Source organism: Kwoniella europaea, chromosome 1 (assembly GCF_036810445.1).
Source record: "Kwoniella europaea PYCC6329 chromosome 1, complete sequence".
In the NCBI taxonomy this organism is placed as follows: domain Eukaryota; kingdom Fungi; phylum Basidiomycota; class Tremellomycetes; order Tremellales; family Cryptococcaceae; genus Kwoniella; species Kwoniella europaea.
The window spans coordinates 4596463-4622942 of record NC_089487.1 but is presented as its reverse complement, the minus strand read 5'-3'; the positions used below and the strand labels follow the sequence as shown (position 1 = coordinate 4622942).

The following is a 26480-nucleotide window of genomic DNA, read 5'->3' as shown; positions in this document are numbered from 1 at the left end:
TGACTCAAGAATCAAGATCGAGATTCGGAACGTACCATTCATTTTCTTATCTCCCTGGTAAGAGAAGACCATTCTCATATCCAGTTCATGGTGTGTATATCTTTAGAAGTCGCTTCTTATTCTCATTTACATAGTTATGTGTATTTGTTCGTTATCATTTCGCTGTATCTTTGAAAGTTCACATATCTGTTGTATGCCCGTTACAGTATTTCCGTGATTCATTCTATTTGTAATTCGATAATCTCATGATCTCATTGAACATCATATGTGTCATATGCATTATAAACAAAGTACATGTCAAAACATCTATGACCTACATACCCATTACTCTACTTCTTTCTCAACGCACTAGGTATCCTGGGAACAGGCGGCGGTGTATCCCCATGGATCGTAACGGGTCTTACTGGTGTTCTAGATCCATCTCCTCTTGATGATGGTGCAGGTATACCAGTAGGAGGTTCATGAGCTCCAACAGAAGATCTTCTTGTAGATCTCCTCAATCCCTGTTGTCCGCTAGCGCCATTGCTGGTGGATACGGATAAGGGATTAGGATTTCGATTATGGAAAGAAGGTGGTGGACCTCTACCTATTCCCATTCTACTTGATGGTCTAGACGAAGATGCGGAAGAAGTGACAGCTGATATGGATGGTGATGGTGCCCTAAGTGGCTGGACACGAGGTAACATTGATGGAGACATTGGTCTTGATGCGCTTGTCATACTATTCATTGAAGATGGGGACATCGGTCTGGAAGAGGAAGTGGAAGTAGGTATCATCGAAGGTGACATTGGTCTGGATGTCGAAGTCGAGGGTGATAATGGTCTACTACTACCCGGTGTCATTGGTGTAGCTGTTGGTCGAGGTTTGGATTTACCAGGAGAAGCTTGTATTCTACTTATTCCATTTTGATACTTCACCGTCCTATTTGGATGGTTCGTGGTGGGGAATGGGACAGTTGTGGTTGGTTTCCTACTTATTCTACCATTAACCGTTGTGGTAGTAGTGGTTGTAGTAGATTTGTTTAAACCATTGACGTTTGTTAACGGACTAGGTATACCAGGTCTAGAAGGTAATGAGCGCTGAGAAGACTTTGATGCACTAGATACTGCTCTAGGAGCTATGCCTATACCGAAAGTCTGATCTATAGGTGATAACGGTTCTTCCCTTTGTCTGAAACCATTCGAATTGGCCGTAGGTGTATTTAGGAAATCATCCTCTTCTCCATCTACCAATACCCATCCATTTGGAGACATCAATGACGAGCTGTTGGAACTTGCCATGGGAGTACCACCACCCGCTTGACTCTGGCTTTGACTTTGAGATAATGCAGTTATTCTGGGATTAGTCAATTTAGGTTGTGGTGGTTGTTGTGACTTCTCTTCTTTGGCTGAAGATGCAGCAGAAGTTGATCTGGATTTTGTACCGCCACCACCAAAGTTGGATAGAGGATTCGATACGTTTCGTCTAGGTACCTTGGCTACACCCAATTTGTCGTCTGTAGCTTTCAACCTAGCTTGTAAATCATGTAGTAATTTGAATCCTCTAGATTTCGTCTGTTGAACTGCTGCGACTCTAACCGTTCCAGGGGAATTACCACCCAATCCTTGCGATTGATGCAAACCTGACTTAGTACGTGTTCGGACAGGCGTAGGAGTAAATTTAGCAGCGGCAGCCAAGTTTCTAGAAGTCGTCGAACGTGATAAGGAAGACATTGTAGGTGATTGTGGGATTGAAGTCGAAGCGAATTTTTTGGTAATGGGTGATGAGATAGGTATAGAAGAGGAAGTGGCGCTTCTGGGCAATCTGCGTGAAGGTGATTGGGGAATACTGCTTGCGTTGATTGATTTATAGGGTACGGGCGGCGGTAAAGGTATAGAAGCTGGATCAACCTCATTCTCTCTCTCCTCTTCTTCAGCTAGTTCTCGAGGTGGTTCTTGTGTAGGTGAGGATGAGATAGGTTCGGATATCGATGAGGGTGGTGTTGGAAGGCTCATTCGTGCGAGTTGATCTTTCAATATTGAGATTTCATTATTCGCATCTATATCAGAAATCTCAGATGAGCTAGATTCCTGGAAGACAGCGGATCATTTAGCGGCTCACCTCGCATTTCATCCTTCAGCCTCTGGCATTCCTCTTCCAGCTCTTGTTTCTGTACAATCTCTTGTTCTAACAATGTTTTCTCCTCGATAGCTCGGTTATACTTGCTTTCCAAATCCAGCAAAGAAGAAACGGCCACTCTGCGCGATTAGAGCCATCGTCAGCCACATTTTTTACCACGTCAAAAGCCTCGGAGCGGATAACTGACCTCTCATTCCTTTCCAACTCGTCATTACCCATTTCCAAGTCCCTCAGAGCGACCAAGGTTTTATCCCTTTCTGAACGTAGATTATCCATTTCGCGCTGCATAGCTGCAGTAGTTGAACTATGCAGCTTCTGTAAAGCGATTTGTTTCGACTAGTAGAGGATTAAATAGTGAGTTTACATATCGATGGCTATAAGAGAGCAACACGATCGAAGACTCACCCTCCATTCCTCCTTCTCACCCTCTAACCTTTCGATCTTCTCTTTCAGTTCCCCTTGGACTTTCTCGTTAGCAGCTAATTCCTGTTCCATCTCATCCTCTAGTTCTTTTGATGATTGTTGGAACTCCTCTGCAAAGAGTTATCATGAGCTCTGTGCCTATGATGGAAAGAAGGCGGAATCGGACAGCTCACCTAACTCTGCTCTGGTCTCCGTCAACATGTCAATAGCCTGTCTGTATTTCTCCCTATAATGAGCTATCTCTTCTTGCGGCGAGTCGAAGCTACATCAGTAAAAGGCAAGTCAGCAGCAGAATAATCCAGCGCATCTGCCATGCAGCGAGCTCAGACCAAAGCGAGACACCCACGTCACATCTTCCTCTTCATCCTCCCATCCCATCGTCGAATTACTTGGCATCTTGTGTACGGACGCATGGCCGAAACCGTTGCTTGCTGGTGGTAAGTCGAGAGTTGACAGTCCAGCCGACATCGTGAGGTGAAATATAGACCGAACAGGTCGGTCGCAAAGAGCGTGAGGTAGGTGACAAGAGCGATTGATTAGTTGAATATGGGTTGAAGGTGAGGTAGATGCCTGTTGCAGAGATGTTTGTTATGCTCGTCTCCTCGAATGCGGGGTAAATGGGTAATTGGGTAATTGGGTGGCAAAACAAACAAGACAAGTGCCACAGTCACAATTCACCGCGGTAATACCGATTCACTCCTACTGATGCTACGGTAAGTTGGTACTTGCACTTTGACTTTTACGATTCTTTCATCTTGTGGTCATCTTGTCATCCTCTGTTCGATATCCTCTCTTCCCCTTCATATCCTACATCTCAAAAATAACATACACTTCACCTTTTCATTCAACCTCATACATGAGCACAACATCAGCTCACAAGATCGTAAAATAAAATATGAACGCAGACCTGAAAAGGGTTCGCGATAATGCTATTGATGACACTCCATCCCCTTCAGCTAAAAGACGTGTGTTGAGTGGTCATGCGAGTCCACAGGTCAATGATAGTGAGGGGGATGGGATTGAAGATTGGATGAAAGTAGTGGAAGTAAGTGTATGATCGCTTAATCCTAGCATTCTTGGTGTACTTGGAGACATTCAAATACAATCAACTGGGATGACAGATATCAATTATCGATACTGGTATGATTACCAATCACGATGGACAGCTGCTGACGTCTGATTACTCTTCCTTCTCCAGGTACGACGTAAAGAAGCCATCTACCGACAGATGCTCGAATACCGTCGAGCATCCGAGCGAGAGGCGAAAAGAGCAAACGAAGTCGAAGCTCAACGGCGCGTGCTTGAAGCTAGTTTTCATGCTGTGGAGCTGTGCTGGAATCAGGTCAGCTTGTTACTTCACATTCAGTGTTTGACCAACGCTGAAGCTATACTTTATAATTAGGTTGTCGCCGCTATAAGGGAACTCGGAGGACAGCAAGAGGTGGATCTCAATGAACAAGAGGTTTTAGAGCGTAAGCATTCAACTGTCTGAAATATACTGTTCCAAGACCTTGAGCTGATAAGTGTGCATTCCAGCTTATTTGGAACCTCAGACTGTTCGACCTGAACTCGAAAAAGCAATACAATCTCGATTACCTACCACTCATCAACTGGTTTCACGATTCGTTGATTTGGCTAACAAGAACCAACATCAATCGTCCACTACCGAAGAGTTACAGAAAAGATGTCTGAAGCTCGAAGCTGAATCAAGTGCCTTACGATCTAATTCAAAGTTGCTCCAAACGCAAATATCGTCATTGAGCGAATCAAAGGATGTTATCCAGAAAGATCTGATCAAAGTGCAAAAAGCGTTAGATAGACAACGGATGGAACATGATAAAGCTATACAAGAATGGAAAGAGGAATCATCACGTCAAAGAGTCGGTACGCCCGGTATTGCTGGACCCAGTAAATCGAATGGGGGATCAGGTCACGCGACACCAAATGGTAAACTTGAAGAAGACGTCAAGCCATTTGGTAATGGTCCTTCTGCTGGTATTGCTGCTGGACCATCAGCGAGTGGCGCTTTGCAAGATACTGCCGAATTGGAACAGCTGGCGGAATCGAGATTGCAACAATTGCAAACACTTAGAAGTGAACAAGCTCAATTGCAGCAAGAAGTTGACCGATTAAAGATTCTGGTAAGTCATACATATCATGGTTCACAAACCCAGGGAATATACACTTATCATTTTTGTTTTGCAGGCACATCACCCTTCCGAAGCAGCTTTACGAGAATCACCCTTTTTCCAAGTGTATCTTCAGCAGTTATCTACGCATATCAATCGTGCTAATTCGCTGCAAAGCCGATTCGAGACAAGTGAGAAGAAACTCGATAACTTGAGAGATTCCAACCAACAGTTTCATGATCAAGTTATATCAGAGGCGAAAGCCGAGAACGATGCGTTAAGATCACAAATCTCGAAGAAAGATTCTGACTTGGCTAGATTGAGAGGTCAGAGAGATGAGATGAATTCGGAATTGATGGAAAGGAAATCACGGGAAACTGAAAAACTCAAATATGCCGAACAGTTTGAAAACCTCTCGAAAACCAGACAAGAACGAATCAATTTCCTCAATAGTGAAGTGAGACGATTGAAAGGTTATCTAGCTTCTCACCAAAATGCAGATTCGGAACATTATCTTGAATTCTTGCGGGTTGAAGGTAATTCTGGAGCAGCCGATAAAGATTATATAAAAGATTTGGAGGAGAGAGTGGTTTCGGCTCAAGATCAAATAAATGCTTTGAATTCACAACTTTCGAAATCATCTGAAGATTCGACAGGTGTTCAAGAGGAAGCTCAACTGAGAGTGGAGTTGGAAGAGGCCAGAAGATCATTAGCGAAGTATCAGAAGATCTTAGGTCCGGAATCTCAGGTTTCGGAGGAAGTTGGCGAACTGGCGAAGAAATTGGAAGAAAAAGAGAAGGAAAGAAAGTTGTTGGAAATGAGATTGTCTGAAGCTGAAGCTGTGAGTGATCCCTACTCACTTGATGAGCCAGAGACCCGCCCACGTTCTTCTGGTTCAACATTGAATCCTACTGTCATATTGGCTATTGCGACTTTCTTTGCTGATTCGACGTATGGTGATAGGCTACCAATGCTCTCTACACCGAGGTTGAAGGATTGTCCAAATTGTGGGAGAATCTCGACCAAACCGTCCAAAGCAAAGTTTTCGAACTGAAAGATGGAGAGTCGAAAATTTCTCGTCTTTCTACTGAGGTGAGCTCATTTTGACCGACTTCGTTACATTTCAAACGATTAGCTGACAAGGATATCGCACCCGCAGAAAGCGAAAGCGGACAACAAGTTCTTCTCTGCTATGAGAGCCAAGGAAGCCGTGGAAGCTGAATGGAAACTTGCTCAAAGGACTGTGGAGAAGCAGTTGAAATTGTTGGAGAGAGCTGCGGAAGTCGAGCAGAATCTGAGGGTACAAGTGGTAAGTTAGCTGTCCCAAGCCTGGCAGGCGGACAGGTATGTAGCTAATGATTTCGTGACAGACTGCCAACGAAAAAGGCATGACATCGCTGAAGAACTCTGCATTGGAATTGCAAACTCAATTAGCATCTACGACTTCTGAGAAGACTCAACTGGAATTAAGGTTGCAGCAATCCCAAGCTGCTTTAGCCGAGGTACGTAGCTGGAACAACCGAAATCGGAAGGGGGGTTTAGCTGACCTAATGATATTCTTTGTTATTTGTCATTTAGGCTCAACAAATAATGCACCAACGAGTGGCCGAAGCTACAGCTGAGAAGGAAGCACGAGCGAAACTTCAAGATGAGGTTGATACTTCTGCGAAGACTATCAAAAAGTTGAAGGAACGGCAGGAAGCTATATCTGCTGCTGAGAGGGATAAGGATATGTCTGCTGGAGAGTGGCAGATGAAAGAGGAGAGGGACAAGTTATTGGTGAGTTACAAAGTCCATGGGGGGACTTGACATTGTTTGCTGTCATAATCAGATTGAGACTGACACTTGGATGGCTTTGTTATAGAAACTCCTCCGATGTTCATGTTGCGAACAGAACTTCAAACAGCAGGTCATTGTCAAATGTATGCACAGTAAGTGTCAGAATTCCACTGAGGGTGAACGATCTGATAATTGATATTCGATGTACTCCTTTAGCCTTCTGCAAATCGTGTCTGGAAGCGAGAATAGCATCGAGACAACGTAAATGTCCTGCATGTGGATTAGCATTTGCAAAAGAAGATATCCAAACCCTTTACTGGCAGTGATCGGATCTTCATGAAGAATCTCACAGACATATTCAGTTGCGGACTGGCTGGAAGAGGTTAATCCTGTCTCGGTCTTGGTGTATCTTGCTTTTACAAAGCTGCAGCGAGATCCACTGCCCGTCGTAGTCTCAGTACCTGGTAGACTAGACGTAGACCTGTGGCCATGCGACATCAGGTTGTATCTTTGGTATAGAGTAACATGGTATATACTTTGAGAGGAAGGAGATTTCATAGGGTTACATAGTATGGAAGGATGTATCGTATGAACGAAAACGATCGATTGAATTATCAACTGTTAGTGGTACTAAGTGACAATGCAATATTAGTTGGATAATATCGATCGGTGAGATAGTACAGCACAATACGTTTGTTGATTGGACGTAGTGATTGCTTTGGCAAGGTTCACGCATGACCCACCATTTGTATCGATCCGCGATGAGTCTGTGACTAATTAGCCTGCTAGGGTGGATGGTGTATACATGTGATACATGTGTATATGAATAATATATGAAATATGTATGTTATATGTTATATAGGTGAAACAGGTATATGAATATGATATATGAAATTTTGCGTTAAAAAGTGACTTGACTCCACTCTTGACACACTACCACTACCACTGTCGAACTAGAAATCTAAAACAAAATTTATAAAAACCTTTGGCTTTTTCCCGGTTTCTATCCTCCTTGTCATTTTCCTTTTCCTTCCAGGTTCATACGCATAAAGTCCATAACGATCATCTAAAGAGTGAATTCATTACCGTGAAATAACATCATCAACATCATTCATCATGATCTTTCCTTTCTTCTCTTTTTTCTTTCCAGAAAAATCATGAAACAACTTCTTCGTTCTCTCTGTTCCCGCTTATCCCTTCCTTGCCAATCCGTTCGATTCAGCATCGTACATCCCATGATCACCCGTGCCTCCCCCACCGAACACTGGATCAGCTTTCTTCTCCTGTTGAGCGGCGGTGGTGGCAGTAGCGGCTGTGGACGTAACGAATGTTAGCATTGATCACGAAGTCGTTTCCAGTTTTGTGCAGAATATCATGTATACGAATCAACTTACGATCTCCAATACCTGCTCTTGTACCCCATCCAGTCTCGTGTAAAGTGAATAAAGCGTACAACTTCATGATGGCGCTGAGCATTTCATTCAAATCAGCTGTACTGTCGTCACACCGAGGGACAAAAGATAAGCTTACAAGTAATAACCGAATAAGATCCAAGCTGGAACGTAGATGATGTGAGAAGGTCTGTACCATAAATGCGGTAGCAATTTGGCAGTACGAGTGACCATGAGCCAGACGAGGTACTATGAGAGTAAATGTGAATCAGCCACAATTTATCCCGTACGAGGATATCGTCCATAGGGCAGAGAGTGAGATTTATACTCTCACTCACCGAAATGACAATCCTCCAAGCTGGTAAATGATAACCTCCATCTTCCACATTCTTCGTGGATTTCACAATCAGATAAATGACCAACACCGGTCCAACCAATAACGTCAAGGGATTTATGAATTTATCGATCATAGTATAAGCCACATAAGGGTGTTTGGTCCATACGTATCTCTCTGTAAAAATTGATCTGAAATCTGATCTCCAGGTATTTCTAGTCCATCTTAAAACTTGTTTCAAAAATCTCCAATTAGGTTTCATTGTCGAAAGAAGTTCCGCCTCTTTACAAACTTGAACGTATGTATTCCAACCGTGAGATACCATCCATCTAGTCAAGAATTTATCATCACCTGAATTTAGGTGATATTTCCCCAGCCATAGATCATTCGTGAAACCATGTAAGAAATCTGGATCTTTTAAGATAACCGTTCTGTAGGCTGCTGTACGACCAGACAAACATGGTATACCACCATCTATATGTGTCGAACTTGCGATTTCAATATTACGGATTGTTAATCGGAAAGCAGCAAGTACTTCCCATATGGTCATTGAATCACCACATGGTTTTACCCTTTGGGAAGTACCTACACCACCTACTTGCTGATCTTCGAAACATGCTAGAACGTAGGGTAAAAGGGTAGGTGGCCAGATAGCATCGTCATCCGCGAATACAATGATGTCCGTCGTGGTATTTCGAATACCGTGAGCCATCTGTAATCGTTTGTTGGCGAATGGAACTGTTAGAACTCGGATTCGAGATGGGTCGACGGAATTGGCCAGTTCTTGAAGGGGTCCAACCATCTTGTCTTCGGTGACGATGATGATTTCCTTGGGAGAACCTTCAAGCCATGAGAATGCTGCTTCTGTATACGTGTAATGTGAGAGCGATACGTCAGCGGAGTTAATCTACATGTTTGTGGAGATATAGCAAACATGGTAAGGAAAGGATAGATGCAGAACGTAGGAAAGACCTCGTTATGATGCAAATGTGTGCGCAGAGAAATGAGAACGAATTTCACCCGATTCAGAATTATAAAAAAAAGGTTTCTCGTATGCTATATACACCTCCAAGGTGAATGAAGAAAAATCCCACTCACCCCTGAACTCCTCTCCTGCGTCAATCGTAGGAACGATAATCGTGACATCCTCTGCTGCTACATACGTTGGGTTTTGTGGTAAGGGAATAGGTCGATAGGCTGCTCTGGCAAGTAATCGGATGATGTACCATAGGTATCGGTAGAAACTTCAGAGCACAATGAGTTAGCATCTGTGGAATCTGTATTTTGACATATTCAGGAGAACACAGAGAGAGAGAGTCAAACGAAGAGAAGCAGGAAGATAGGACTCACCCTATCACACCAAATGGTACAACTACATATCCCATATCCAACAATCCATCAGCAACATTCACTCATGCGTTGTATGATACTACTTACAGACTGGGAATTTATCTGCTGTGAGATATAACATCCTATTATATCTTTAATACCTCTTTCTTTCGATAGGTGGGTCCAGATTCCTTTCTCACACTCCCTTCTCTTCTTCTCCCCGTAACTTGTTTAGGCGATAAGAACGAATGTAGAGTAGGCTTGAACAGGACTCCGCCGTGGGTGAGTCAAAATCGAATGTGTATGTATATACGATTATATGCTATAGTATGAACAAAGAGATACAAAATGGATAAACAGTGGAAAAAGAAAAAGCACGAATCTAAAGTGTGAAAAGAGAAGATCTCCCAGATCACGCGTAACAAGCCTCGCCCAAACTTAGCCTGCGCACTCAAGACTAACTTGTAAAAGACTAACAATCCTGCCCCGCGTTTATGCGAATGCTACTTCCTATTCTTTTGTCGGTATTTTTCTGAGTGAGTATTCGTATGTATGTCTTGGCGAGTCAAGAATAGTTCCTTTATATCATTTTATTTTGGCTGCTACGAAAGAATAGGATGCTTTGTATGGACGACTACCTTGTTGGATGATGGTCTTCATCGTGATCATCTGGAACTTGAACTCAACTTGATGTCACAAACCCTTAAAAGCACAGCTTTGGAAAGTGTTGAGGCACAATTAGAGGAAAAGAATGGCATTAGGAAACTCATTAGAAAGTACGCGCTTGATTTTCAGTCATTTTGGTAATGAATCGTAATGACACCAAATGAGAATGAGTTTGAGGATGCATGCTATTGACTTATCTGCCAGTAAAAGAAATTTGCATCAAGAGCACCAAGCAAACCAAGTACGAGTTAATACATACCGAACCTAATCAACCCAGAAAGAGAAATCGAGAAACAATCTATCTTCGTATAATTTCCTTGTCACAACCCCAACATCGCACTCTATTTCCTAGTCACCGTAGCAGTGATATAACCACTAGGATCAGCCGTGGGGTGGAACACCTCTGCACCTCCCTCGTATCCTAGACCATTATCAAGCTTGAAAGCGGACAAGTTTATTGGGCTATTATAAGTGCACGATGTTTAGCTTGTGCCTATCGTGTATCATTGAACCAAAACTCACATGTAATGTTTGTTAGGTAATTGCATGGAAGTCTCTTTGACCGCAGGGCAAGATTTGAGGATGTTTTGCATGGTAATGTACATTGTTGCCTATCCAAAAAGAAAAACAAGACATAAATGAATCAGTAAGGAATCGCAGAGAGAGAGTGTATGCGAGAGAAAAGTAGAGCTCACCTGTACACTCGCACTTTCATCTTCAGCAAACGTCTCCAGTACATCTTTCCTGATTTGACTGGTCAATTTAGGGAAATCGAGTTCTTTTGCGATATCAGACAAGTTATCGATGGTCAATGGAGTATTAGGTGGGAGGGTGATGGTAGATTGGATTGATACGGAAGTAGAGAAGATTCGATCGGATACATCTGATAAATGACAACAAGACAGGAGACACACATGAGCTAAGGGGAATACGTCAAAGTTCAAGTTGAAGATGAGAACTTACCTGCAAGTGTGGTGAATTCATCTCTGTAGAAATTCTCAAATGCCGAACCACTAGTTTTAAGGACTAGCATAAGTTATCAGCACATTGTTTCGAATCATTACATATCTTTGCCAATCCGTGCCAAGTATCAAGGTAAACTCACCAAGTAGATCTTTCATACCAACTTTCAAATCCGCTTTAACACTGTCTTTACCACCCGAGGCATCAACTACGCATTCCACTAGGGATTTCTCATCGCCATCTCTGATAAAAGACCATTTATGGGGTTTACCATTTACCTATTTTTATAACAGATCAAAACAATAAGCTTCTCATATTTTCACACGTGAGTTTTGCCTATCTGATTGAGGGGTAGCCAAATCAAGTTAGGGGGATAGCTTACCTCGATCCTGGACCATTTGAGTTGTTCAATATCGATAAACGCTTTTGAGATATGAGCGTATTTCGTGACGAAGTGGATTCCTAGGTGTAAAGCGAAGACAGGTGCGTTCAAGACGTGAGGTGAGGTTTTGGCGAAAACTGGGGAGATACAGCATGAGGCTCAGCTTTTGACCGTTATCTGGGTTGCAGTGGTGAGAAGATGTCACGACTTACCATTACATGTGTTCTTGACTATCATGAGCAATATATGAGAATCATCAGCAAAGTGATACATATGATGAGATGAATGAGACATGGAGAAATAACTCACCACTGTCAGTAGCTACCACTACGGTATTATCAGCTTCGGTATAAGAAGTTTCGATATCCCCTTCGAGTAGAGCTATACTCATTCAGATATTAGCTCTTGTTTTCCTCCGACTTGGCAGGAAAGCCTAAAAATTCAGCTCACCTCTTATAACGTATTCGACGATGAAATGTTGATCACCTTCTCTTACGACTCTAGCAATTTTGACCAGTTGTTTACCTATTATCGTACAATGAGATTAGCTCATAGCCCTCTTGATTTTGATAACCTTATATCAAGGTAAGAGGTATATATGCAAGAGATACTCACCATATCTGGCAGCTGAGAGATAACCAAGATCTTGAGAGGTGGACATGATGTTTATTATGTCGGTGTAAATTGGAGTATGAATAGGATACAAAGACAAAGGAATACTGGGGAATGAATTTTGATAGATGGGAAGACTTGCTATGTTATATACCTTGTGGAGTGTTCTTTTCTTCTTCTTTGCTTTTTTACCAGTATTCCTAATTCATCCTATCTGCCCGTATCGTCTTTCTCTCTCTCCTTTCGATAGGTGGTGGTGCATATCGTATCGTCCTTATCTCCCGACGTTATCGGATGAGCAACATACTCCAATACCGGGGCCATTTCCATTGGAAGTACTCAAATAGATCTCAAATCACGTGATTCGTGATGACGGTTAACAGCGCTGGTGTATAAGCGGTCAGTGGACGAAATCACAAAACCAAGTAGACAGATTCCAGTCAATTGAATGACCTTCTATCCCGTCTTTACGTTGTCAATCCACCCGAAAACAGTATCATCTGACATCTTCATCCTAACTATCAACATGCTCTCACCGATTCTTCGTACAGCAGCAATGTCTACCACTCGCTCTCAGCTCAACGCAGCGGCTGCGACCCGACTGTCTTCGATCCAAAGACACCTCTCGACTTCCCCTGCCTCGAACGGACCGAAGATTGAGAAATTGACAGTATTTGGAGCGGGGTTGATGGGTGCTGGTATTGCTCAAGTGGGAGCGCAGAGCGGGTTGAAGGTGAGCTATTGTATGAATGGGACGGAACGTTAGCTGACCAGATATGGGATATAGGTTACGCTCAGCGACGTGACTGATAAAGCACTTGAGTCAGTCATAAGAACTTTTGAATCAGCTCGATTCCTACCTCGGGTCATACGACGAGCTGATAATAGTGCAAATGTAGGAACGGTCTCAATATCATTTCAAAATCGCTGTCCAGAGTAGCCAAGAAGAAATCACCAGATGATATTGAGGGATTCACCAAGAAGATCATGGATAATATCGAGATTACTACTGATGCGTGGGTATCTGTCCATATCAGCTACATTATATCTTTCAGATTCACTCTCTTTGACTGATGAGATCGTATGGTGAATAGTGGTAAAGCAGTCGAAAATACCGATCTGGTGATTGAAGCAATCATCGAATCTATCAAAGTCAAGCGTGACCTGTTTGGTTTCTTAGATTCAAAAGCAAAGTGAGTTTAATCACACCGTACTGTTTTAGTACGCGATAAACTCGAAAATGTACAATGCTTGTATATGGAGCTGATTTATGGATACGACGGTAATGCAATTAGGTCAGAATGTATTTTCGCTACTAATACTTCTTCGCTGTCCGTTAAAGAGATTGCCGAATCGTGTGGTAAAGAACGACAAGAGAGGTTAGTCAGATACATTTCGTATTTCATTCGATGGATGAGCTGATCTGGTCCTGGGCAGATTCGCTGGACTGCATTTCTTCAATCCCGTTCCAGGTAAGTTACATCACCGATTGTAAACTACGACTCTTCACCTAAAAATGGATAAGCTGACAAGGTGTGATTTGAATCGATTAGCAATGAAATTGGTCGAAATTATACGTACACCTCAGACTTCAACTTCAACATACGAATCATTGAAGGAAGTCACGCTGAGAATGGGTAAAGCTCCTGTTACGTGTAATGATACGCCTGGGTTTATCGTTAATAGATTATTGGTACCCTATTTACGTGAGAGATTTTTTCCGATTAAGAATGATACGACCTGATCTTGTTAAATCCGATTTGTTGGACTGTCCGTTGATATCCTCCGTCCTGTGTACTGCCTCATCATCTAGTGGAATCGATCAGAATGGTCGAACGTGGAGATGCGACTCCGGAAGATATAGATACGGCTATGGAATTAGGTGCAGGGTATCGTAAGTCTTTTTCTCATGACTATCAGCTAGTCATGCTTGGAAGAATGTAAAAAATAGCTGACTTGGTGAGATCCATTTGTATAGCTATGGGTGTAGGTTCAGCTAATCCTTCAGATAACATGAGAAGTGCTTGAAAGCTGATTCACTATTATGCATAGCCTTTCAAGCTTCTTGATTTCGTTGGATTAGGTGAGTACTTTCGCTAATAAATACAACCTCAACCATGTGAACGTGTCATCGAGATACCTTGACGGGAGCTAAGACCCCTTATCGTCACAGATACGACCTCGTACATCGCTCAGGGATGGCGCGAAAAAGCAGCGTCGGGTCAAATCTCCAAAGAGCTGGTCGAACCTATTGAACTGTTGGAAAAGCTGGTTAAAGAAGGTAAATTGGGTAGGAAGAGCGGTCAAGGTTTCTACGAGGTGAGTAAGGCAAGGATTGGCAGTTGACTTTGATGGTATATGGAATGAACTGATTGCTGATGGGATCTGTCCTTTTAGTACGAAAATAAGAAATAAGCCAGCTATGAGATGACGTGTTGAAAACGTATTGGAATAATACGTGATACATTTTCGATGTGTAGTAGTGATTTTACATATTGGTCACGATTGGTATGAAAAGTACAAATAGTACAAATACAAGTAAAAGTGAAATTACAATTGATAGGCCGTACTCGTACAAACTGTCTCTTGTTCACTTTCGTACACACTGTAGATTGGTGGATTGATGGCAGTGCCTCGGATCGTGGTCTGATCAACGTCTACAACCACTGGAACATCTAAGCATCCTTAAATGGCCCTCGGTAGATCGATTGACACTTGTGATGATGACCGCACACCTTGGTTCTACCTATCCCAGACCCCACATCCCTCCTGATCCTTTAATGACCATTTCCCTCTCTTTATTCTCAGCTAATAATTTCGCTAAACCAGATTTTTTCTTTTTCTTACTATTCGCACTTGCACTTGCACTTGCACCCGCACCCGTAAAAAGTTTTTTACCACTGCTGCTGTTGACGGTACTGGTGGGTTTTGGTTGGGAAGCAGGATAGGTGGGTAAGTTGGGGGATGAATTGGGGATATGTGATAGGGAAGGACGAGAGAGTAGTTTTGGTGGATTATTTTCTACATCTGGCCGTGTGCTTGATTGAGAGGTATTGTTGGGATGTCTATCTTGTTGAGGATTTGATACTGGTTGAACATCTAAATTTGATTCTGATTTATTCATTTCCTCAGATCGATCGACAACGATATTTTTACTCTGTTGTCCTTTTTGCGACTTTGATGTTATTTCAGATTGCTGCTGCTGGTGCTGCTGCTGTTGCTGATGCTCGTCCCTCTTCATCCTCCTAGTTCTCCTCGCAGGTGGATAATCCGCCAAAGTACTCTTATCAGATAAAGGTTTCTTATACATCTCTCCACATGTCCCGCATATCCCACCTTTCCGTTTACGTTTCTTAGTTGATGGTTGAGGTTGAGCACCTCCCAGATGAAGTCTCAGTCCGCCACAGAGATTACACCAATCGTCCAGAGATTTTGCCATATACGATGAAGACGTGGGGACGGATAGGGATAAGCGTACCCTGGCGAGATGGAGGGCTGCGAGAGGTGGAGAGATGGGTTGGAGGAGTGGTGGGAGGGTGAGGAGGTGATTGAGAGTTGGGTCGGGCGGGGTGATGGAGGAGGCCATGGTTGATGGAGATTTGCTCTATAACTGCGATAGCCACGAGAGATGAATCTACGTGAAGAGGTATCACCAAGAAAGAGTGCAGGAGGTGAGAACAAAGTGATAAAGGTCCAAGTGGAGGATAGATAGGATGCAGTTGAGTGGATTGGCTTAAACTTGGGTGGCAAAAAAAGAGATCTGTGCGGTACTTACCGCGCGGGGAATAGGACAAACCAACCAAGGAACTAAATGAGATTACGAAATAAAGGAATTTGCGATGATGCATAGCCTTTGGTCAATCAATTGAAAAGTTGGACGAAATGGCCGACGCGACGTGGTCAATGATAACAACAACGAAGTCAACGACAGCGACAGCAACAGCAGTTTCAACAGCATCAGCGACGACAAGCATTGGAACTAAAGCCAGATCTTTTGGTATATCGTTATCAAAACTCAAACGTAATCAATCTCGCCTTGTTCTGCTTATTGTCATTTCCGTGAAACAGCAAAATGTCCAGGAAGTGGTTTAGTGAGTAACATAACATCTGTACGATAGGATGTTGGACTGTGAAGCATAATAGGTTAGGGCTGACTGATGGATCTACTTCTGCCTGCTTCCATTCATACTCTGAATATTATCAATAATCGCACTCTTCCCTTGCGACGATACATTTGAAACTTGCCTACCATCTCACATCATCCACTCGGTTTATACGGTATAACCAACAGACTTGGAAGCTCAAACGGATGATGCAATCTTCGGAGGTGTGCGTACCATCCTCACATTGATATGATGTGATAACTGTACAATGGGGATCCCATTCAGCTAATGTTGTGGATGATACTGTATAGAATCAATCGGCTTATTCGAGCTTGGGATTAACGAGGACTCAGAGATTAGGTGGATTCGCAGCGTGTAAGTGTCGTCCCCAGATTATGATCCATGTGTATCATGTTATATATAAGGATCATGACTGATGTAGCGCGACACTATGTTTTATAGGTTATGTTGGTGGTTTGGGTATATCCTTGTTGGGAGCTATTTTGTTGTTCTTAGGTGCAACAGGAGCATTTGCAAGTAAGTGTGTTTTCTGTATATCTATCATCAAAAGACCATGTCATCTTATGTCATCTTGTGGAGATCCAAATCCCTTGTATGTCTGCGTGTATGTCTGCTTATGCATACCCTTTTCATAGCTCTCTTCGCAGTAGGAGCGATCCTCTCCTTGGTCGGAACAGGATTCTTGATCGGTTTCAAAACGCAACTAGAGAAAATGTTCAAACCCGTTCGAGTCGTTGCTACCGTCCTGTTATTCGCAGCGATAGTAATGACGTTCGTCAGTGCGTTCGTGTTGCCTGCTATACTTTGTATTGTCTTTGTCATTGTTCAGTATCTCGCTTTTCTATGGTAAGTCCTCGTTTCTTCAAGTCGTAGAAGTTATTGGATTTGATACTGATATTTTTGTGCATGGTATATAGGTACTCGCTTTCGTATATCCCATATGCGCGAACTGTAAGTGATATCGACTGAAATGGTCAGCATGATGTGTATTTACGGTACATGCTAATCTCATGATTGTAATCTTCGTGCTTAGCTCGTCAAAAGCTGGGTTGGAATGTAGATATGATCTCAAATACTTCTCAAATCCCAACCAGCATCGATATCTTTTTTTTTCTTCTACTTACATACGAACCCAATGACTAGTATATGATCTTTTCTTGAATTCAAGTTACCAAAAACAACGTCAAAAAACAAGAACAATCCATAAATGTATATGATTATGCAAATAACTCGAACGTCTGCGATTTTAATTTCAAGTTATTTGATTAATGCGTCAAACACACCATAAAGTGAGGTGGATGTATCATACTATCATACATTTGTAAGCATAACCTACACATATGTGTATAAGTATGTCAACATCAAATAACAATATCATGAGGTTACTCCTTCCCAACATCCCATTCCCTCGTTCCTCCTTTCTTAACATACTCGTACCCCTCCAAAATCCCACTCTTGCTAACTCCTACTCCCACTCCACCTTCTTTCCTCAATCCACCATATTTCTCTTCGTCCTCTCTTTCTTTCTTTTTCTCTTTCTGTTTCTCCTTTCTTTTCCGTTCTTTACGCTTCTCTCTTTCATCGTCCGATGAATCGTAGGACGATCCCCTACGTCTTTTACGCTCTTCTTTTCGTTTCTTCGTGTCCTTTTTTTCAAGCTTACGACTGAGTTCATCGTATCGATCTCGATCAGGGGAGAGTCGACGCGAGGGGAGGACACCCTGAGGTGGTTCGGGAATCGTGTCCGATAATGTAGGTGATTGATGGCGTTTCTGTGTTACAAGGGATCTCTTGTCAGTCAATCTGATCTAACGCTTCATGTAACGCTCTTTCTGAGAGATCCGAGATGAGGTATATGCCAAACGAGAGAATTTGATATGTGTAATGATGACTCACCTTCCTACCCTTCTCTTTCAATACCGCCAACATATTTTCCCACCCCACATCAGCTATCATACCCTCTTTAGGGATAGGTGCAAAATCTAGTCGGGGGTCGTAAGTCGAGTTGAAGTATTTGTCCATCTTGGATATTGGTGCAGCAGGTGGGTCAGGTGAAGGGGAACGAGAAGGTGATGGAGCTTTTGCAGGATCCTGTGGTTTCTCTGTACGCAGAGGTGATCTGCTCTGCCTATTTGGTTTGTCTGATATGTCTGAATTCAATTGTTGATCTTTGCGGCGCGATTGTCGTTCAGTCAATTCATCTTCTGATCCATGATGTCGAGATCGCTTCTCGTTTTTGCGACTGCTCTCTTTAGAACGATCTCTATATCTATCTATCTCGCTCGACCTATCTCCATGTCTATCCCTTGACCTATCTCTTCTCCTATAATGATCCCTATCATCATCGTGCCTCCCAAACCTTCTTTCGCCATCCTCCTCATGCCTCGTAGACCTTCTTGCATGACTATCTTCATCATATCGGTTTGAACTCCTATCATCTCGTGCATCTCTAGTGCCTCTATCACCTCCCCTTCTAACATGACGATCCTCCCTCTCTCTTTCTTTCCCTTTACCATTCCCATTCCCATTCCCATTCCTGCTCATATCCCTCAAAGCTCCGCCGAACATCCTACTTCCTCCTATCCCCCTTCCATTTCGTGATGATTCGCCCCTGGCATCTCTGGCAGATTGAGCCTGAGCTTTGAGTAAGGCTGAATTATGTCCATCGACTGTACGTATCACCGAGGCCAAAAATCTCTTATTCGTTTTGGGTAGGGATGAATCTGGACTACAGACATTCCCATGTTATATATATATTAGCTTGATATCCTCATAAGCTCGTGCGAGTACAATCTATAAATGCATTTGTATAACTCACGATCCATTCCTATCTAGTGAATTACCCAGTAGACCGGTCAGTCCCAGTTCAGACCATTTCAATTCCCTCGCTTTTGCCTCTTCAGCTAGTAGCTTGGCTACGTGCGCATCGAGGTCTGCATCGGATATGGTCGATGATATACCTGCTGCTGCTCTTACTAGGTTGTTCACCACGCTGTTGAGGGACATGACGATGGTGTTATCAGCGAGCTAGCTGTGGGTTTGAATCTTGATTATGTGGTCTGTTAATCCTTCATCCTGGTTATTGTTGTGACGTTGAGCCAGTTGAGCGAGTTGGGTGGCAAATCACCTTGAACTGAGAAATGGGATAAATTGCCATAAACCCAGAAACAGACAATGCCTCCACGTGGTTCAAGATATGAGATGATTCCTTCTACGCGTTTTGACGAAATACCATGAAATGTTCAACTTTCATAGACCAGGATCATTCCAACATATTCCAAGCTGTTTCATACACCGTTGACAATCTCACCGTGTCTCTCGCAATAGCTCAGTAGTCACGAAAGAGCTCAGGAATACTATAGACTGGAACAGGACAGTCAATCAACAGGAGATTCAACATGTCTAGCAGTATCGAGCTCATCAATCCCCGAGCGGAGAGTATCCGTCGTACTCAGGCTTTACAAGTGAACACTGTGAGTAGAGGTCGACTTATTGCTCCTCATCAACTAGCTGTCCAATCTAGTTCTCATGAGCATCTAGCTGATCATCTTCCTGTGCTTTATAGGCCGGTGCAGTCGGTCTTGCAAATGTCGTCAAATCCAATCTTGGTAAGCTAGCGAACCGAGCGTATAGAAGATGTTGGAAGTCCATATACTGATGAAGTGGATTTTCTCAACTGGTAGGACCAAGAGGTACGATTAAAATGCTTGTAGATGGATCAGGTCAGATCAAAATGACCAAAGTGAGCTGCCGCAAAGCGCAGTCCGTATATACATAGCTGACACAATGTATGTAGGATGGAAAAGTATTACTGTCAGAAATGCAAATTCAGGTAAGTGTATTTCACTCCAACTTAATTGCAACTTAGTACTATAAACTCACGTCCGTGGCGGTCGACGTAGAACCCCACTGCAGCTATGATAGCTCGTACTGCCGTAGCTCAAGATGAACAAGTAGGGGATGGTACTACCTCAGTAGTCTTGTTAGTCGGAGAACTGTTGAAACAGGCAGATAGGTATATTCAAGAAGGTGTACATCCTAGAGTAATAGGTGAAGGGTTTGATCTAGCCAAAAAGGAAGCTTTGAAGGTGAGTCGCATCTACCAGGCATTACTTCTCTGGGTCTCTATCCCTGTTGGTATGTTCAGAGCTGATATTGCGATGATTCGACATAGTTCCTTGACGATTTCAGACAAACTCCCACAATGGATCGATCCAACTTAATCTCCGTCGCTCACACATCCCTCTCTACAAAACTTCATTCCAAACTCGCTCAAAAACTCTCTGCCGACGTTGTCGATGCCGTATTGGCCATTCAACCTCCCGAAAATGAAGATGGCTCTAAGAGAGATCCAATCGATTTACATATGATCGAAATCATGAAAATGCAACATAAGACTGATACCGATACGACTTTGATTAGAGGTTTGGTATTGGATCATGGAGCTAGACATCCCGATATGCCTAAGAGGGTTGAGAACGCTTTTGTATTGAGTTTGAATGTTTCGTTGGAATATGAGAAAACGTGAGTTGCCTCTCCATTGGACGGTGGCTGTGTCATCTTATCTAACGGGTTACTATGATATAAACATTTTTTGTTGGATGTGTTATGCTGATAGTTGATTGTGTGTCCGTAGCGAGGTAAACTCAGGATTCTTCTACTCTTCAGCCGAACAACGTGAAAAATTGGTAGAATCCGAACGTCGATTCGTTGATTCAAAATTACAAAAGATTGTAGAGTTCAAGAACCAAGTTTGTGATGTTACTGTAGGATCCGATGAGAAACCCAAGAATTTCGTTGTCATCAATCAAAAAGGTATTGATCCGATGTCTTTGGATGTTTTGGCTAAGAATGGGATCTTCGCGTTGAGGAGAGCGAAGAGGAGGAATATGGAAAGGTGAGTTGGATTTTTGTCATGTTATATGAGAACTCCCATGTTTGGATTGTCATGAGATGATTCCCTTCTGATCACGAAATATGTCTGACTGATTCTGCTTTTTCCTCCATGTTAGGCTACAATTTGCCTGTGGTGGTGTAGCTCAAAACTCGGTCGATGATCTCACTCCTGATGTACTTGGTTGGGCTGGTCTGGTTTACGAACATACCCTCGGAGAGGAGAAGTATACTTTCGTGGAAGATGTCAAAGAGCCAAAGAGTGTTACCATGTTGATCAAGGGTGAGTGAATAGGCAATATGACTTAGTTTAATCCTTCACTTGATCGACCTCCCTTTCTCTTACATATTCGAGGCATTCCACTCAGGGAGAACCAGCTAATCTGTACACACTGTACAGGTCCCAACGCACACACCATGACCCAAATTCAAGACGCTCTCCGAGACGGATTCCGATCCGTGAAAAATGCCGTCGAAGACAACTCCCTAATTCCAGGTGCGGGTGCATTCGAAATTGCCTGTTCAGCGCATTTACAAACTGCCCTCAAGTCTACCAAAGGAAGAGCCAAATTGGGTGTATTGGCTTTCGCAGAAGCACTTTTGATTATTCCCAAGACTTTAGCTCAGAATGGTGGGTTTGACGTACAAGATTCGATTGTCGCGCTACAACAAGAACAAGAAGAGACGGATGATCCTGTAGGATTGGATTTGAAATCGGGTGAACCTATCAACCCCGTTTTGGAAGGGATTTGGGACAATTATAGAGTAAAGAGACAAATGTTACATGGAGCGTGAGTGTTCCTGAACCACAGGCCGTAAAGGGAATTTTTTATGCTGATTGATGGTATCATCTGAATTTAGTGCTACGATCGGTGTGAATTTGTTGAATGTGGATGAAGTGTTGAGAGCTGGTAGATCATCGTAAGTGCTTTTCAGCTGACCCAATAGTATAAGCGAGCCAATCAAGCTGATATGGTTTGCTCCAATTGTAGATTAAAACCTGAGGGACCTGGACCATAGATCAATTGATTGTTGACGATGGATTCCAGAAGGAAAGCGATGACGAAAACAAAAAATAAATACATATACAAGATACATAACGTGTAAAATGCATATCTCTCATTCTCATATAGGCATTAACGGTACATATAGCATGCTTGGTATAAGTGAACTGGTTCATGAACATTGAACAATGAAGTAAAAAGTGCAGAAGTCTTCAAAGATAGGACCTGAGCAAATAAGAATTCGACCACTGATAGATATCTACTCTGATGGACCTGACCACTGGGAGACTAAGTCCATAATCCCGGCATAACGCAGTCTCTCACCTTCATCTAGCATCTCTCCATCATCCTCATCTTGCCCTTCGCTGGTCTGTCGTTGCGTCCTGAGTGATAAACCCACAACGACATTCCTTCTGCCTTGGCCAGAAACTTCCAAAGCCCAAAATATCAATGTCGCTATTTGTGTGATGTACAATTCGTATAATGTGGGATTAGGCGGTGAACCCAATAATGGAGTGAGAGTGAGGGATGGTGAAGGCGTAGGAAGGATTTCGAGTATGTCCAAAGGGGATGAATGCCCGTTGATAGATTTGGAGGAAGGTTTGGGTGGGGGAGGTAAGGGGATATGAGGAGGGAGAGAAGCTTGTGTCTGATAAATTATCGTACATCAACCTCTGTTCTCTTCTCGGGGGGATCGGTTACGAATATGTAGAACGTGGATTGCACTTGATGATATATGGGGACTCACTAAACATCCTACTTTACCATTCTGAGTTACTATCGCTAATACCCTATCGTCGAATGTCTGTATCAATAGCTCGGTGTCGACACCACATATACACTGGCGAAGTTGGAACGAGGGGATTGGAGGGGGGTCTATCGATGAGGAAGAGGTGGTAGGAGGGAGGATTTCATGTGCTTCTTCGAGGAGCGATGACATATTAAAATGAATTTGTACGACGATACCACTCTGAATTTGCGAATGCCTGCCTGGCTGATCTGCTTGATGTGACTGGCTTCTGGTATGGATGATACACCTGGAGATGGAGAATCAACACCTTTTTAACATTCAACCTTCCTCTCCTACAGAATCGTGGGCTTGCATGGGGGATGAACAAGTGATGACGTGGAAGATATTCAGATATTTTACCTCCACTTTCGAAAACATTGCAGCTACATACATGCTTTACTCCTTTCTTTCTCTCTTTCTCTATTCCTCTTCTCCTGTCTGACACACACTTGAATAACTCCATAAACACCCGCTGGAAGTGAACAAATGACCTCATCAGCCCACATCAGTATCAGATATATGACATCGATATGACCGGAACATTCGCCTCGGCTCTCAAAACCTTACGAGACACCCTTCGAAATCCCAATTCCCTCTCACCTGATGATCTGGCATTCCAACTTTCCTCCACCCTCCAGTCCCTCCATATCCATCCTCCTTCAATACTACCGGATCATATATCCCCAGAAGACCTTAGGTCAATTACGAGGTACCTACCCTCCATACAGGATTCACTGCTCAACCAAATCGTACCTACTTTCTACGATACTCTTAATTCCCAAGACCGACAGAATCTGAAATCATTCTTCGTACCTGCCAAAACCCCCGATGGACTCCAGATACGTAGAAATATAGCCCTATGCTCGTATACCACTCTGCCGACTTACTTGAATACACCTAAACCAGGACAGAATGCTCTAGTCAAACCTCCTCGGAATTTCCTGCTTGATCTACTTGAAGAGCTGGTAAGCATATATAGTATAGATGATTTGTATTATTCGATATACAGCCAAGATAGTAAAGGAAAGTCAAAAGAGGATGCTACGAAGATTATACAATGGGAAGAAGCTGTAAGATCGTGCGTGGGTTTACCTGCGAAAGTGGGTAATGCAGTTGGAAGATGGAAGGCAGAGGGTGGATTGGTGGATGTACAAAAGGCATTGGAAGCGAGGTGGGCTATATTGACTGCTTTAAAATGTGATAAAATAGCTTACACGCATTCCAGACTGTATTTCCATCGATTGATCATCAAGCTAGAAGGTCTTATGTTTGAGCTTTCGCAGAGTAGCGGGTCTGGTAAGCTCTATATTCATCTACTGCTTACTGATTGTGATTGCTAAGAAGCCTGTCATATGTCACAGCAGACACCACACCTATACGACTTGTATTCGAGAAACTATGTGCGATTGGGCTACTTTCTTCATCACCGTCATTCGGGGACTCGAGGATTCCGTCATTGTTCCCATCACTCTTACCTTCCCTGTTACAACATCTACACCCCCCTTCGACATCATTTCTACGACCCTATCCTGCAGAATACCTCCCCTCGATATTCCTCCAGCTACCTTCCTCGACTTTGGCATCTTTCGTCGATTCGCTAATCACGCATCTTGCGTTTAACCTGATACCACCTTCATCCCCTTTGGAGCCAGATAGACCAGACACTCGCATCAAGCGCTCTGTAGAGGTATTGACCAGTGTTATAGGATCTCCGAAACTAGGCGAAGAAGCTTGGGATGCTGTACTTCGTACAGTGCTAAGTGGAAAGAGCAGGTTGAAACTGAGTGATCAAAGAGACCAAGCTAGGAATAGACTGATAGTTGGATGGATTGCCAAGAGTGGTGAAGACCAGCTAACTTTTGTCGGGACAAGTACCGCTAGCTGACGAAGACGGTATAGGGATCAAATCATTTATCAGTAGTATTATAGAAACTTGGACCGATCCGAAATACGTCAAGTTCAGTTTATACAGCCAACAATTCAGTAAGTCAGCATTAACGGTTCATCCGTGACTTTCAACTAACTTGCGTCTCACATTGGTCTTCAGATCTAACGCATATACTCATTCTTGCCTTGTCACTTCTTCCACCTCTATCTCCATGGCTCGTCGCCCTTTCCCATCGGTCCAGACTCATCATGGCATTCCGATCGTATCTGTCGCATCCTGACGCTTCGATACGTCGACTGGGGATGTTAGTAGCTGAGATTATAAGTCAACTGACTATTCCAGAGGACAATACCGTAAAATCTGCGATCCAGGTGGATGAAGAGATTGAGGATCTTCGAAAAGGTCTAGAAGATGTTGGTACTGATGGGATGCCCAAGATGAATCCGAAGAAAGCGACGGGCGGCATGAAGAGATTGAAGTTTACAGGGATCTGGGATGGCAATGGCGAAGGTAGAGAGGAGTGTAGGTGGCTAAGAAGGATCGTTGGGATTAGAGATGAAGTAGCGGTCATCGACGAGACTGAGACTGGGGAAGAGTGGCTCTTAGGATGGCAAGAACAAGATGCAGATGTGAGAAGTACACCAGCAACATTACCAGTATCCCTACCAGCTGAACCAAAACCACCTAAACGTGGTAGAACTACCGCGCCGAAACAGCCCAAAGCATTATCAAAGTCGAAACCCAAAATCGTGATGCTTGATCCTGACCAGCTTGACGATCCTATGGAAGGTTATGCCTCTTCTTCCCCCTCTTCATCAAGATCACCTTCACCTACGCCCTCATACCTCGAAGAAGTAGCTGCGGACCCATCGCTGGCCATCGATGCCACACAGAAGAAGAAGGTGACAAGACCTGTATACATACCACAATTAGTGGCTTTGCTGAAGGAGAGGGATAAACCTGAAAGTATAGAGATGGGTTTGAGATTTGGAGAAGGGTTGATTCGAGCGAAAAGGGAATTTGGAACGGAGTTAGGTGAGTCAGAAGGTTTGAGTGAAACTCCGCCAATGAACTTCAGCTGACAGATTCCTTAACGAACAGCTGAAAATACTGTTGCTGTCACGCTGATGACACTGGGACTGAACGATCCGTTCAACCTTGAGGGATTCGATGAGAAGCGTCAGGGAATAATGAACGCTTTGGTAGCATGTTCACCCAAACAAGTGGCATCGTGAGTGACTTCAGCTCAATACGATCACAAACGGATCGCTGATTTCGCGCATGTAGATTCCTCGTCGAACAATATTTCAACACTCAATATTCCCTTCAACAGAAATCTGCGATTCTCACCGCTTTAGCGATGGGAGCTAGGGAATTAGCTGGACTAACCGTGCCTACCCCGCCTACAACCAGGAAGATTGACTTCCCATCGAAAACTCTACCACCATCATTACACAAGAAATACCTTACGATCGCTGATATTCCACCTTCTCGAAGGGAGACTGTTGAGAATGGACAATTGGAAGAGACGATGGATGTAATGAGGAACAAGTTATTATCCAAAGGAGCTAAGAAGGGGGATGAGGTTCCTGAAATAGCTAGAGAGGAGACTGAAAGTTGGAAACAAGAAGAAAACGTTAGTAGCTGAATTGGGA

The 26480-nt window shown here is 43.3% G+C and overlaps 11 protein-coding genes across 11 annotated transcripts; 5 read left to right on the top strand and 6 right to left on the bottom strand.

The window, feature by feature from the left end:
• Window positions 1-329: 329 nt before the first annotated feature.
• On the bottom strand, window positions 330-3009 carry V865_001745 (uncharacterized protein; the record flags this gene model as incomplete). The annotated part of the gene is made up of 6 exons (XM_066225559.1): window positions 330-2038; window positions 2101-2237; window positions 2306-2454; window positions 2524-2651; window positions 2715-2803; window positions 2888-3009. The coding sequence occupies 6 exons, from the start codon at window positions 3007-3009 to the stop codon at window positions 330-332; spliced, it is 2334 nt and encodes a 777-aa protein (XP_066081656.1).
• Window positions 3010-3436: 427 nt separating this feature from the next.
• On the top strand, window positions 3437-6775 carry V865_001744 (uncharacterized protein; the record flags this gene model as incomplete). The annotated part of the gene is made up of 11 exons (XM_066225558.1): window positions 3437-3586; window positions 3740-3883; window positions 3944-4013; window positions 4078-4682; window positions 4747-5511; window positions 5634-5762; window positions 5830-5979; window positions 6041-6172; window positions 6249-6449; window positions 6535-6601; window positions 6666-6775. 11 exons carry the CDS (start codon window positions 3437-3439, stop codon window positions 6773-6775), a joined length of 2523 nt encoding a protein of 840 aa, XP_066081655.1.
• Window positions 6776-7639: 864 nt separating this feature from the next.
• On the bottom strand, window positions 7640-9645 carry V865_001743 (uncharacterized protein; the record flags this gene model as incomplete). The annotated part of the gene is made up of 7 exons (XM_066225557.1): window positions 7640-7761; window positions 7844-7917; window positions 7980-8089; window positions 8179-9038; window positions 9273-9418; window positions 9525-9546; window positions 9612-9645. 7 exons carry the CDS (start codon window positions 9643-9645, stop codon window positions 7640-7642), a joined length of 1368 nt encoding a protein of 455 aa, XP_066081654.1.
• An 865-nt stretch (window positions 9646-10510) lies between these two features.
• Window positions 10511-12175, bottom strand: V865_001742 (urate oxidase; the record flags this gene model as incomplete). Its single annotated transcript, XM_066225556.1, has 10 exons — window positions 10511-10631; window positions 10692-10780; window positions 10865-11052; window positions 11133-11195; window positions 11275-11410; window positions 11515-11651; window positions 11727-11744; window positions 11824-11895; window positions 11965-12039; window positions 12130-12175. The coding sequence occupies 10 exons, from the start codon at window positions 12173-12175 to the stop codon at window positions 10511-10513; spliced, it is 945 nt and encodes a 314-aa protein (XP_066081653.1).
• Window positions 12176-12652: 477 nt separating this feature from the next.
• Window positions 12653-14541, top strand: V865_001741 (uncharacterized protein; the record flags this gene model as incomplete). Its single annotated transcript, XM_066225555.1, has 12 exons — window positions 12653-12859; window positions 12914-12948; window positions 13026-13142; window positions 13221-13319; window positions 13422-13505; window positions 13564-13598; window positions 13680-13832; window positions 13940-14020; window positions 14105-14112; window positions 14179-14209; window positions 14300-14445; window positions 14524-14541. The coding sequence occupies 12 exons, from the start codon at window positions 12653-12655 to the stop codon at window positions 14539-14541; spliced, it is 1014 nt and encodes a 337-aa protein (XP_066081652.1).
• A 331-nt stretch (window positions 14542-14872) lies between these two features.
• Window positions 14873-15712, bottom strand: V865_001740 (uncharacterized protein; the record flags this gene model as incomplete). Its single annotated transcript, XM_066225554.1, has 1 exon — window positions 14873-15712. One exon carries the CDS (start codon window positions 15710-15712, stop codon window positions 14873-14875), a length of 840 nt encoding a protein of 279 aa, XP_066081651.1.
• Window positions 15713-16198: 486 nt separating this feature from the next.
• V865_001739 (uncharacterized protein) lies at window positions 16199-17310 on the top strand (the record flags this gene model as incomplete). Its single annotated transcript, XM_066225553.1, has 7 exons — window positions 16199-16217; window positions 16418-16455; window positions 16541-16604; window positions 16692-16766; window positions 16886-17096; window positions 17168-17201; window positions 17284-17310. 7 exons carry the CDS (start codon window positions 16199-16201, stop codon window positions 17308-17310), a joined length of 468 nt encoding a protein of 155 aa, XP_066081650.1.
• A 322-nt stretch (window positions 17311-17632) lies between these two features.
• On the bottom strand, window positions 17633-19256 carry V865_001738 (uncharacterized protein; the record flags this gene model as incomplete). Its single annotated transcript, XM_066225552.1, has 3 exons — window positions 17633-18022; window positions 18147-18978; window positions 19069-19256. The coding sequence occupies 3 exons, from the start codon at window positions 19254-19256 to the stop codon at window positions 17633-17635; spliced, it is 1410 nt and encodes a 469-aa protein (XP_066081649.1).
• A 392-nt stretch (window positions 19257-19648) lies between these two features.
• Window positions 19649-22163, top strand: V865_001737 (T-complex protein 1, zeta subunit; the record flags this gene model as incomplete). Its single annotated transcript, XM_066225551.1, has 11 exons — window positions 19649-19723; window positions 19816-19858; window positions 19934-19992; window positions 20047-20082; window positions 20153-20338; window positions 20425-20774; window positions 20887-21147; window positions 21263-21426; window positions 21544-21934; window positions 22005-22064; window positions 22136-22163. The coding sequence occupies 11 exons, from the start codon at window positions 19649-19651 to the stop codon at window positions 22161-22163; spliced, it is 1653 nt and encodes a 550-aa protein (XP_066081648.1).
• Window positions 22164-22406: 243 nt separating this feature from the next.
• Window positions 22407-23087, bottom strand: V865_001736 (uncharacterized protein; the record flags this gene model as incomplete). Its single annotated transcript, XM_066225550.1, has 2 exons — window positions 22407-22796; window positions 22896-23087. 2 exons carry the CDS (start codon window positions 23085-23087, stop codon window positions 22407-22409), a joined length of 582 nt encoding a protein of 193 aa, XP_066081647.1.
• A 380-nt stretch (window positions 23088-23467) lies between these two features.
• On the top strand, window positions 23468-26473 carry V865_001735 (uncharacterized protein; the record flags this gene model as incomplete). The annotated part of the gene is made up of 7 exons (XM_066225549.1): window positions 23468-24108; window positions 24163-24233; window positions 24299-24778; window positions 24828-24920; window positions 24985-25860; window positions 25927-26056; window positions 26113-26473. The coding sequence occupies 7 exons, from the start codon at window positions 23468-23470 to the stop codon at window positions 26471-26473; spliced, it is 2652 nt and encodes an 883-aa protein (XP_066081646.1).
• Window positions 26474-26480: the final 7 nt, after the last annotated feature.